The following is a 13,809-nucleotide window of genomic DNA, read 5'->3' as shown; positions in this document are numbered from 1 at the left end:
GTACATGTAGTAGTGTTATACAAAAGAAATTTTCAAAACTGTTTTCTAATTTTTCAAACTTGTAATTTGTAATAAGAAAAAATGCATAATATGCGAAAGGCATCAATACACCACTAGGTAGATAAAACATAGGTTTTTATATTATTTTTTACAAACTTTTGAAAAATTCTATTCCATCCTGTGTATTTGATTTCTATGAAAGATTCTTTCCATTAGTAACTTTGTGGATTGGTGATTGCGTGTAGAGTGTCAGGTTGTAGAATTATGCCACAGAGATGAAGTTGAAAATTTGATCCATTGGAAAGCTTTCTGAGTTGTGTTTGCATCGCATTCTTAGTATTTCTATTGGCAAAATGTTTTCCCCGGCAAAGAGGAAGTTTCTGACGTCTCAGGCGTAAACGAATGACTTAAAATTAAATTTTCCTAAAATGTTTGGTGTGAACGAACCTTAAGGGTAATTCAGTGCTAAATAACGTGCATGCAATTTCAACCGCATGAACGAATCATCGCTCAAATCGTGTCGTACAAAACCGACACATAGAAATATCACAGATAACAGATATACAGGCTCGAACTAAATTTGTCAAAATCCTGTGTAAATTTCAAATTTGCCATATATTGGCAACATTACTGCCACCTACTCGACTATTCGCCGCGATCTTTCAAAACGTGCCACTACTTTCCAGAACCATACAAAATCCTCCTGCTTGTTATAGAAATAATCTAACTACAACAATTTTAACACTTGTCACACGATTTCCTTAAGTGTTAAAGGCAACTTTTTTGCATGTCGCATAAATCACACGAGAATTCGATTGGACTAAAACAAAAACAAACTTATCTTTTTAACCAACAGCAAAACAAAAATCTAGCGTGAAGTGAATGTTGCAAATTGTGTCTCATGTGAAAACGGCACCCAAATCGTGGTGGCACCCCGGGTCGATCGTGGTGACATCTGCAAGTGTTCACCATGCATATTGAGCCAATTTTACACACAGTTCAAATGTGATTCTGTGTATCTGTTTTCTGTGGAAATGTGGAATATTTTCAGTCGTTGAGTGCAGTTTAGTGGCGTACGACACGTTTTGTTCGCTAGTAAAATAGGCACTAACTATGTATGCATATAAACCATGAGTAATTATAATCAACTAATGTGAGGACGACTCATTTGTGCATGTTGTTTGAGACAATCAATGTAGTTTTTCATTTTATGAATGAATTTGAACGTAGAACAATTTTGATTCAATCGGTTTTGTCCGGTACACACCTTCGTAATTTTTTGTTCGTGTGTTCCGCCTTATAGTTGTACCGTTACAATTATTCACATAGTTAGTACGTGTGATTATTGATATTCGAAAGTGTGGAAAAAGCAAAGCATGTTCGTAATGAATGTGATTTATTCTAGAGTATTTGTTGCACGTTCATAGTTCTTTATTGACATTACGATACTAAGTCGAATCTACCTAGGCCAGAAATATGGATGAAGTAAAAACTTACAATTATTTAGAACTCCTGATCAGAGTTTTCATATATCAACGAAAATCACATGTAACCGATTTTCCCTCTACCATCGTTGGATAGCAATGATAACGTCTCTTCTCCAACAAGACGGATATTAGGGGAAAGTGTTATAATATCCTTCCTTACGAAAACATTGAGATAATTCTAAATGTATTAATATATTCCCCCGAGAAAGTCAGTCAAAGCAGCCGAATAAGAGACATTTTGCCTCTTAAAATGTTCATAAAGTTACTATTTTGTGAAAATTAGTACATCAATGGAATGGCGGATAAAATGCTAATTTAGTCGAAGCAAAAATTTACATCGAAAAGCTGCCAAGTAATATTTTTAGTTTTTTTCATATTTTTCAGCAAACGATATCTGCCAAACTTGCATAGCAGAAAGATGTTACGAAAAGAAAGTGTTAGTGATGAAACTTTTGATTAGAAAAGTCTCGAATGCTTGAAAAAGGAAAGGAGGCGTTTTAGTCAATAGGGGCGCTTTATAATACTTTACCCTAACTGCAGGAATTGAGGGTGCCATTGTAAAACACAAAAGCTGATTTCTCCGCTACCGAAAGATGAATCTTCAGGAAAAAAAAACATGGAAAGGAAAAATGGCAGAATGGTCTGATATTTCTTTTTAGATTCTTCCTTCTAATAGCCTGTTCGCACTATACCGGAACGGGACCATCCGGGACTATCCGGGACGTTTTTATCATCAACGGCGATGACTGAGCTGCCGGCGTGTGTACCAAATGGATTTTATCCCGGATCCGGGATTCCAATACATACACACGCCGGCAGCTCAGTCATCGCCGATGAGGAAAAAAACGTACCGGATAGTGCGAACAGGCTATAAAGCCAGATGGGAAAACTGCTGAAGATCGGATAGCAGATCAAAGCGATCTATGGATACGCGATTCAAGTGTTCCCGGTGCTTATTCCTGAGTCATTTCGAAAAAGCGAATACTGAAAATACGCTCTGTACTGACTACTACTAAGCGTAATGTAGGTAGATAACAAGGTTGGGCATGTCAAAATGTAGTAAATTTCACTCCAGGAATTCCAAAACAAAACAAGGCGTGGAAGCAAGACGACCTGCACAATTATTTAAAATGGAACTCAATGACACTTAACCTTTCTAATTGTCTAGTCTAAATGTCCATCTGCCTACGACGAATTTGTTTCTCACATGCCTCACAAAACTTGTTTGCCTGAAAAGGTAGACAGAAACCTTGAACCTTTGATTGCTGATGGATGATCATTTTTGGAAAACACTTAATAGTCACGATTTTTGGCCACAGCTGGAGGGTCGATGCATCCATGATCATCTCAGCTGCTTGATTGGTGAATTCACGCATTTGAAGCCATAAGTTGACTGCTCAATACCGTTCGATGGTGAATGTAAATTGGCATGTTTGATTGAGATTTTTTTCTGTGACACAAGTAATTTTTTATATAAGCATCATTTTTAAATATGATTGGAAAAGAAAAAAAATATTACTTCATTGTTAAAATCATGTTGTAAGCTCAATATGATCAGCAGTCTGCAATTTGTCTATCTGATATATCGCATAGGAGTAGGTATAAAAAAAAACTGGATTATGCATGAATAGGTCATGGAAATATTCTCATTTTTTGCAACAAAAAAACAAGCGTTTCAAAGAACAGTCAAAGGAAAGCAGTTTAAGTCCAGCGACAACAAAAACAAAACAACTGGTTTGTTTCAGTAGAAAAAGCTGCTTTGGTTTACCTTCAATACAATAATCGATGCTGGAATATGCTTTCATATGCAGTAATCGATTCAATTTTCAAGATCTGATTCTACGTTCAATCAATTCATCACAAGAACTGACGCTGCTCATATCCGCACAAGACGCGGTCCAATGGAACGTTCATGTTAATAAAACATTTGATTACTAGTTTCTTATGTTCTGCGCAAATTCTTTTACGAGCCACCAGCAATGGAAGGTACCGTTCTCTGTCGAAGGGCAAATCTGGTACCTTACCGTTGACCAAACTAGGCGAAGATCTTGGCCATGCCACATTAATCGCACGACACAGCCTGGCTGGATGCCAGATCGAGCTAATCGATTCGAAAGCATACATGGATTAGTTATGATTTAATGTGTAGTGAAGTTGATTGCTTCTAAGCACAGATTCCATTCCACTTCAACGCTTGAGGATCATTGTTTCAAGAGTGTTTTTTTAAAGAAACGACACGTCGTGTCGATGGGCTGTTTGAAATTTGTCTTTCCAATGTTTATTTAACAGCTAAGTTGATTGGCAGCCATTATCATTTGAGAGCTCTGTTCGACTCGTGCGCTCAAGGGGCTACTCATGCGAAAGCATTGGCACTATAGGAGATCTTACCATCAAGGGCCGAGTCATTACGAGTGGGTCACTTCTCATGTTGATATCCATCGATTTTGATGAATATTCTAGCGTATATTTGACTACGAGTATAAATGTTTTAGTGAAATATAAACCTTGTACCAGCAAATGTTGTAGCTCTAATTTCATTGAATGAAATGTTTTTCCTATTAATTTTCATAATTCATGGATAAGTCTCAAATGAATGTACTATTATTATATTTGAGTAATTACAGTTATAGGTAACATGTCATACGGTTTCGCATACTATAATTTGATCCGTAGCACACGTTTTTCGTATAACAAACCATCAGATTGCTATCCGATTAGACTCAAGACTGATTTAAAAAAGTGGATGTATTCTGTTGGCAATGAAATTTAAATTATAGTAATTTGGAATACTTTAACGGACAATTGTACTGTTCAATTTACAGATTGATCTATTTTCTGCACTAGAATGATAGATTGTAACAAACCAGTTTTGAAAACTTCTTTTGCATAATACTATTACATTTGTATACTGCATTTGAGTTTAATTTAGTGAATATCGTTTCAATCATGTATTAGAAAATATAATGAGCTTCTTTTTAAAATTTTTGATTGCTATTCCTGGTATTTCGGAAACCGAAAACTGGATACCGGTATAGTAAAACTCGGGTAATGTGTGCGTAAAAACAAATTCCTGTGCTTTTTTCCTGATTTTAATCATTGAATCTGCCATGAGGTTGAAAAATAAATAAATCAGTTCATTCTGCTTAAAATTGCAATTCATGAAAAGCAAAAATCTAAAGTCTAAATCTCGACCGTTTTTTCTGATAACTGCTCGAGAAAACACATCCCTATATGGATTTTCTCTTGAAAAAATTATTGCGAAATAAAAAATTTCGTACCTTCTTTTAGTAATCCAGCAAAATATAAACCTTTGATTTAACACCCGGAAGGCGATGGACTGTTGTCGTCAAACTATTTATTTTTCCGAAAAACTGCTTTTTTTAACAAAAAAATATTTAGCTTAGCGATCTAGACAACATCTACAACATCTAGAGACTGTTCCAGAAAGTATGGACGCACTTTGATTTCGCTGTAAATAATTCACAAGTGCTAGATATTCAAATTTTATTCGATATACTGATAATATTACACTAAAACAACAGATTATTATTCTCAACATTTGCTACTTAGCCATTGTAGGCTAGCTGGTGCACCTTCTTGCGAACGTTCCTCACTAAAATCCATACAGACTTCTTGGCGACAAGTTTTGACACATTTTCCAATCTTTTTCGAACTGTTGAATGGTTTCGGCTGCCGAGACATGTTTCCTAAGATGTGCCTTCGTTAATACCCAAAATTCCTTAATTGGTCGAAGTTGCGGGCAATTTGGTTGATTCATGTCTTTTGGGACGAAAGTGACATTTTTGGTAGTATACCATTCTACCGTTGATTTCGAGTAGTGGCAAGAAGCAAGATCTGGCCAGAAGACAACATTATCCTTGTGGCTTCGAATCATGAGTAGAAGTCGTGTCGTTGATGTATATTTCGCTGATCATTGAAGCAGTGGTGATGAAGGGTTTCGAAATCTTACCGCAGCTACGAATTGCAAGCCAGACCATAGCTTTCATATCAAATTTTTCATCTTCAATCGATGTCTCGGACTGGTTTAACACTTGCCCTTCTCGCACCGTATAATATTGTGGTCCCGGCAAGGACTTGGAGTTTCACGTAGGTTTCGTCGTCCATGATTATGCAGTTCAAATTTCCAGCAAGAATCGTATTGTACAGCTTTCGAACCCTCGCCCTGATCGATGCTTCTTGTTTCGGACTACGTTTTGGTTGTTCCTGCTTCTTATAGGTTCGAAGATTCAAACGTTCTTTAGCACGAAGAACATTTGACTTCGAAGTCCCCACTTTTTTGGCCACATTCCGAACTGGAAGCTCATTCTTTTGCTCGAACGGGAACGGGTCATTTCGCCGAAAGCCATTTCGCAGAAAGTCGTTTCGCCGAATGCCATTTCGCCGAAAGACGTTTCGTCGAATGGGTCATTTTGCCGAAAGTCGTTTCGCCGAAAGGGTTATTTCGCCGAAAAAGCCATTTCGCCGAAAGGGTAATTTTTTTTAGGGTCAAAAATATTTTTTTGCTTTAATTCTGGCGCAGTCACATAACCGAAGCCAAGATGGCTCGGCGGCTTGACCCTGATCCTGCTCGAACGCCTTCAGTATACGTTTATCCAACTGTTTAGCAGGACCTTTTTTTCGACCCGTTTTCGGTTTATCCTCAAAGGTGTTATCCTCACCGAACTTCCTGATTACATTTCGCACGGCTTTTTCACTTACTCCTTCCATTTTTGCTATCTTTCTCAGTGACAGTCCGCGTTCTGTGCACCATTTGTACACAATTTTTCGACGTTGTTCTGCTGAAAGTCCACACATTTCGAAACAAACTAATGCAAACGAATATACAACTGCACAAGTGGTTGGAGAAGAGTGTAAACAACAGGACGCAGCTAACATATAAAATTTGACAGATTCTGAACCATTGCGAAATGGCAGCGGTTTTTATTTGCGTTCATACTTTCTGGGACAGTCTTTAATACAACATACATTGATGTAGTATGGTTTACGTTTTTATTTGGGAATTAAAATTTACATTCATAGAATGTAAACAATTTTCCATCAAACATTGTGAAAACTGATATTTCACTGCACATATAAATACATAGCTTTATGATATACGCACTAAATAACATGTACGTAATACACAAACTACATACACAAGGAAACTTGGCTTACATTTGATCCTTAAACTGAAACAGTTTTAAAGCAAATTTGAAAGAATTTCCCAATTTTCTGAACTTTCGATTAAAATGGCGGTTTGAAATGATTGACGGGTTCAGTACAACCAAAAACAGTTCGTATGGCTACCAACTAACATGTCCTACAAATTCGAACAGTTTTGAGCCAAATTTAGAAGACTTTTTACGATTCGAATTGTCACCTAGTAATGTTAGAACCGGACGTCTGATTTGGATCATTTTCATGGGACTATTAGTCCTGCTTAATTGAGCTTGCTTTTATAAAAATCTTATATGAGTTTATTTCGCCATATTATTTGGCTACATCTGTAAATTAGAGAAATGTATGACCCTATTTTAAAAATTCGAAACTCATCACATGGTTACTTATGAACAAACGACTCTTGAAATTGACATTTTTACTCTAAATACCTTATCTCCGCACCCGGAAGTTGGACCCCAATACGAATATGTATATTCTTATGGCATATGAAGACCTCTCAGTTGAATCTTGTTCGATTTCAATCGTCGTTGTGGACTGTATGGGTTTAGACATACTACACTTTTACGTCTTAACTATATATATTTATTTTAATTTTATATATGCTAAATGCACACCATGAAAATTGAAACTAAACAAAAAACTGCTTAAGATGACACGCAGTTTCGCGCCGTTTTTTACGCGTTGTTCTCGGGGGGTGCCATGATATTTCCGTTACTATACAGTCACACTCGATGAGTTCCCAACAAAACAAAATATTCATAGCAACCGCTGCCACAAATCTAACAGTAAAAATTCGTTGAGCCATTTTCGAGAAAAGTGGCTGACATTATTTTCATTCTTTTAGCGATGTAATTCCGGAACTGTGAGTCGGATCCAAATGAAATTTAGGAACCTTGTTTATAAGTTTGTGAAAATCGGTTCAACCAACTCCGATAAAATTTAGTGACCATATTTGTCATACACAAAGATATTTATTTATACCATTTTCGCTTATTGATCAGAGCAGCCCAAGAGTTGTTCCAGAGTCGCCCAAACAACCTTTGAGATGTTTGTTTTAGCAACCTGGTTTCGCTCTAGATCGGACTCCAATCGCGCAGTTTCGATCTGAAAATTTTCTCGGGTTGCACCACGCATTCATGCGAGTTTGTTTATTTTTTCTTTTTTTTCATGAGTTGTTGCTTAATGCGCGTACCACGTGTTCGTTTTACTCGGAGTCAGAGTCGCCCGCGTGTAGGTTCAAAAACGAAAACGGTATTAGTTCGTCGAGCTCTGGGCCTCGGTTAGTGTTGGAAGCAGTGTTGATGATTGCCGAAAATTTAACAGAAGCTGCTGGATATTTATCTATGTTGTGTACAACATTTTCAATCCGGTAGAAGATGCTACCAGAACTCGTGTCTCTCAATGCACGAACCGTGAGAGAATTTTTCTACATTTTTTCGCTCCACTTCATTCTCTGAGTATTTCACGGCCCTTAAAAAAAATTACAGTCTGATTGGTGCTGTGTGGAACTTACCAAGAGAGAATCGCAAGTTGACAATTATCGCAGAAAATCGAATCGATGATTTAACTTGATGATACTCATACTAGGTTGCAATATTTCAAAACCCTTGTGTGGAGCATTCACAGACATTTTCATAGACACAACTTATACAAAGGTTATATGCACATAGTTAGGATAAGTGGCAATAGTAAAATAATTCTATCGCAATTATCAACCGCCTGTATAGAACCGGATCTCGAAACGAGAATGAGCGACCGTTTGTTGCTTCAGAGAGGAAGCAACAAACGGTCGCTTATTCTCGTTATGAAGCTACCTAACAATAACAGTACCAAAATATGGGTAAAAACAGTGAATATTTGACATAAATTGCACAATCTGGAACATGTAAAAAAAAAATTTGAATTTCACATAGAATTTATAGATTTCTTTATCCCAAACCTAATATTACAAGTCATTGATATTATTTCGTGCAGTTTTTCTATACAACATTACGAACTATTGTCCATTCTATTACCTCTCATCATGTGATCATAACATTGACAATATTGGATGCTAACCGATTAAAGGGTTGTAGTTGCATTAAAATTAATTTTTGGAAAGACCATCATTTGAGCAGAATGTTCACGCTCATGTTCAACGTATGATCCATGATGCCTCGTTGCATCTTGCACACATCATAACGCCTCTATATACGAATAATGTACTCTAGTTACGATATTCGGTAAATCTCCAACAGTAAACGCAACTCTCTGTTTCCAACTGCACGAAAGTACATAATTAAATTTTTTATTAGTAACTAAATATCAAAAGATGTTTTCCACTGTTCGATTTCGTTTATTAGTTTTTTGTTTTTTGCGTGTTGTAAACATATCATGAACCGATGCAATGGTTATGGTAAACGGGTCAGACTTTAGTAGGTGAAGTTTGTGATATAACTAAGACAAAAACACTACAGGGCGAGGTTGTTTTCACGTATAATTTTGGCACGCTTAGTTTAATTGACATTGAGAAGATCCGCTAAAGTAATGAAACTGAAATGATAAAAACATCATTAAATTGATTGCTTATATTATAGACACTATTTATTTTGAGTACATTGAAACACAGAAATGATCTCAGTTTGTAACCATTAAAGATGGATAAGTGCAACTTATTTTCAAAAAATCATTCAAGTATTTGCCGGTGCAAGAAAAACGGCATCTCGACAGCGTAGTCCATCCGGTTTCGGAACTAGTTCATCAGGTTTGCAAATGACCTTAACATTGCGGCAGCCGGAATAATGCACTGCATTTAGAAATTGCAGTGAAACCGAATAACCGGTGCATCTGCCGTATAATTAACCTCTTATTATTAGTGCGGAACAATATTTTAGTTAGGAAAGTGGCTGAACAAGGTCAAAAATCGTTTCTCTTCTTTTCCTAGAGAGTATCTATGGGTTAGAATCGCTTTAGGATAATAATGCTATTGATAAAATAGCCGATAAAAAGGAGCGGTTCGAAGACATGAGTCACAAGAATTGTTAAGTAAGAACAACACAGACTCCATAGATAGTTTAGTCGATTTTTAAATAATATTTTGTTTCGATATAACTTTGCATGAGACGCGTAAATTCGAAGCTTGAAGTGTTTTAGATATATTGTTGTAAAACAAAATTGCGCATTTAAGGGTTAAATACAATATCAAACTACAAAATTTCTGCCAATATTTGTTTGGAATATTAAGTCAGCAGTCTTTTAGGTTCCGTATAAACTTATTTGTGTTTGCAAATTTTCGAAATTATTTCTTTGAGAATTTTGGTTACCCTGATCGTTTAGTTGGTTGGGGTTGATGGTGAAAGATGTCTCGCATGAATCGAAAGCAATGTCTTGGCATTACATTCCTTCTTAGCATACAGAACCATTTCATGACTAGATCCTACTATGAATCCTACGACACTATGAATCATTCATCGTCGGGGCTCGAACATATGACAACTGGATTATAAGACCAGCGCCGTATGCATTGAACCGCAAACCCGGGCGAATCGAATGGGGCACAAAACAAATCCAGCAGCTGATGTGCATAGCACATTGTTAAAAAAAGTCCCAGGACCGACTGAGATTACGTTTGTAATGTCAAAATATCATCATCGTTCAGAAGACAAGTGTCAAATTTTCACGTCAATCGCACCACAAACACTAAACTTATCGACATATAAGTGACGTTACTTTTTGATTTACGAGAACTTAAAAATAACGAATTCCGTTTATTGATAAAACATTGCTTCTTATAAGAAAAAACTGGGCAAGTCCAGCAATGGTTTAAGAAGTGATACCCGCACTCAGATTAAAAACAAAGATTTACGGTATTCTGATTTTAACGTGACCAAATGCATTAGTTATTATAAACTCGTTTGCACCCACATAGTTCGCTCACAATCTATCAAAAGCAACAACGCATTAACAATGCAGAGAGCTGGTCGGCACTGTTTAGTCGCAATAAAAAGGATTTCTCGCGTTGGTGTGAAACAGTGGACGAAACATGGATCTATCTTTTTTCTCCGTAGTTGTTTCAACATTTAGACGGGGAAAACGCAACAGGTAGTAACAACAAGTGTGGCTTCAGTTTTTAGATGCTCGAGGTATAATTAACGTCGACTATCTTGAAAAGGAAGTACCAACAAAAGTTTTTAGTTATTAATGCGTTTGAAGTATGGAATCGTAAAAAACGGCCTCATATGAAGCAGAAAAAATCATCTTTAGCAAAGACAATGCACCATGCCACTAGTTAATGAAAATAATGGCCAAATTGAACGTATTGGGCACCGATCTGTTTCTTCACCCACCATATTCTCAATAACCTAGCCCCCAGCGACTACTTGTCTGAGAGAGTCATCGCCGCAACTGAGGCCTATTCTATGAGTATGATATAAAAAATTTAGATAATAAATTAAGAAATTTTGCTCAAGAAATGTTGTTTTCCTAGTTAGTTCCTAGACTTTTTGGACGATGTGGAAGCAACCTTCTCTACGGCAGTATCGAACCGCACAAAGTGCAAGTCGATTCGACACAGAATTTTGTTTTCTGTGAGTAATTTTCTCAAATGCGAACGCACTCATTGAAAAGCAGAAATCATATGAAAACCGTGAACGTCATATCAATTAGAGGAATGACAATGGTTTGAAAAACAGGGAGAATTAGACATTGTTCGTGGTTGAGTTGTAGATGTTCAAAAACCTAACCACTGTCTATATGGTTTTACTTCTATATTTTGAATTTGTACCCCGGTATAGAAAACAAAGACGCAATCCTACGTCAAAAGATTTTGAGTGATTTAATTTATGTGAAGTTAAAGAATGGAAAGGCGAGATATGACAAGGTTGATTTTAGCAAGCTGAAATCTTTTACTAACCTAACTTTCGCAAGATGAGTTGAACTTAAGCATATCATAAATGCAAATCACTCGAGTCTCTGGTATGCCGGAAAGTCGACCCCATTGGTTGAAGGTAAAAATTAAGTCACTAAAAGATTTCTGCTTGCTCAAATGACCATTGTCACTCTTCACCTTTTTGTTGTATATCTTCACATCATTGCTCTACCTTGAGTACTAGCATTTTATAATTCTGATTTTATTTATTATTCTCAGATACAATAAAACTACTTTTATTGTTATAAATTATACTAATATTACAATTATTTTTCGTTAGAAATTTCAGGTGGGTAATTACCCACCTTTGGAATTTTCGGGTGGGTAGTACTACCCACCGTACCCACCTCTTTTACCGGCCCTGATAGATCTATCGATCTATGTAAATGATAACCAATATTTTTACGTATTTCAGAAGCTTGGTTTTTTTACTTTGTGCATTTTCCGTTATCAAAAAATCTCGTGGATCTTCAATAAAAAACAACCGTTATTTTCAGAAACCAGCAAAATGACGACCACCCGGGTGATTATGAGCTTTCCCTGGTCGAACAGTAGCAGCGGTAGCGACAAGGGCAAGGGAGATTTCTTCCAGGACACTGGCGTCACGGACGCAGTGATGACGGTAGCCCGCAAGGAACTACGCGAGGACAAAGCGATTCGCGAGCAATCTCTGCAGCAAATGCGTGACTGGATCCGACAGAATCAGGACATCGAAAACGTGCGCACCGATGATCTGTTTCTTTTGCGTTTTTTGCGTACCAAGAAATTCAGTGTGTTCATGGCTGAACAAATGCTGCTGAAATATTTGAACATGCGTAAAACCCATATGCATTTGCTGTACGATTTGGACTTTTTGTCCCCGAAGCTGAACAAGTTGATCAACAACGGTTATATGTTAGCCTCGCCGGTACGGGATAAACACGGCAGACGTTTGATCATCGGATTCGCAAGTAAGCTCAATTTTTGATACGTCATTATCTGTACCTGTATTAAATTTTCGTAAATCCTCAGGATTCTTTAACCCGAACGAGAATGACAGTACTGAAATGTCCCGGGTGCATTCCATCACGTATGAAACGCTCATGGATGATCCCCAAAACCAAATTATGGGAATCGTTCATGTTGGGGATTTCAAAGGCATTACAACGGCACATGTTTCCTGCTGGAATCCAACTGACTTCCTTCGCATGATGAAATGGGGCGAACAGTCGATACCGATGCGTCACAAGGAGGTCCATTTTGTCCACGTTCCGGCGGCAGTGAAGTACGTTATCGAAGCGGGAAAATCGATGATTAGTAAAAAAATGAAGGACCGACTTCAGGTAACTATGTTTTGAATTTTATTCTATCTCAAAGCGTAATTGTCCTCTTTTTATGGGGCAAATAGGTTCACGTTACAGTTCACGATCTATGCAAAAAGGTCGATCCAGCCTGTTTACCGAAGGAGCTGGGTGGCAAGATACCGCTGGTGGACATGATTGACAGCTGGAAACAGGAACTGGCGGCCAAACGAAGCGCACTGCTGGCTCTGGACAAGATGAACATTCTGAGCGACCGAGGAATTATCTCCCGAAATTCCGATCGCAATAACAGCAGTAATGCACAGTCCCTCGGTATGGAGTCCATAACCGGTAGCTTCCGGAAGTTAGAGGTGGACTAGGGTAACAGCAATGATGCGTTCACTATTACGATTCTAGGCTTATTACGTGAAACCATAGTATTTAAGTGAATGTGAGTGAGCTCAACAGGAAAACCAATGATTTTTATCAATAGTTTAACGACATAATTATTCATATTTAGTTGTACGATCAATGAGAGTGAAATGGAAATATATACTAATTTAAGGGATCCATTGTGTTGGTTTTATTTTGCGCTGGTTTAGCGTTCCTATGGAAGGTTGAGAGTTGATCACCGAATTGACCTTACTCTGCGACTAGCGTCACAGCAATCAGCAACTGGACTGTTATCACTTGTTATTTTGTTTATACACAGGTGGCTTTGGCTGCAATTTGGGATCCTGTTGAACAGCTTTACTTTGTTTGTATTTGGATTCAAGAATAAGCATGACTCGAATGCTATTTAAAATTTTTTATCAAAAGTCAAATAATTCGCATACCTTTAAAGCATGACTGAGATTCATGATTACTGGCCACGTGCTGAAAATGTGTTGAATGTTGATTTACAAAAAGTTTGCTTATATTAGTTGTTAAATGTGATTCAAGGGTTTTTTACATG

At 37.3% G+C, this 13,809-nt stretch overlaps 1 protein-coding gene across 1 annotated transcript in view; it reads left to right on the top strand.

Moving 5' to 3' along the window:
• LOC131435589 (clavesin-2) overlaps positions 1-13,422 on the top strand; it is a 39,289-nt gene extending 25,867 nt beyond the window's left edge. The window contains exons 2-4 of the mRNA XM_058603636.1: positions 12,072-12,524; positions 12,586-12,896; positions 12,962-13,422. Of these exons, the coding sequence (XP_058459619.1) occupies positions 12,083-12,524; positions 12,586-12,896; positions 12,962-13,234 (1,026 nt within the window). The 5' untranslated portion in view covers positions 12,072-12,082 and the 3' untranslated portion in view covers positions 13,235-13,422. The remainder of the gene's footprint in view (positions 1-12,071; positions 12,525-12,585; positions 12,897-12,961) is intronic.
• Positions 13,423-13,809: the final 387 nt, after the last annotated feature.

Source organism: Malaya genurostris, chromosome 3 (genome assembly GCF_030247185.1).
Source record: "Malaya genurostris strain Urasoe2022 chromosome 3, Malgen_1.1, whole genome shotgun sequence".
Taxonomy (NCBI): domain Eukaryota; kingdom Metazoa; phylum Arthropoda; class Insecta; order Diptera; family Culicidae; genus Malaya; species Malaya genurostris.
The sequence above is the reverse complement of the archived record's forward strand: the minus strand, read 5'-3'. Positions and strand labels throughout refer to the sequence as shown.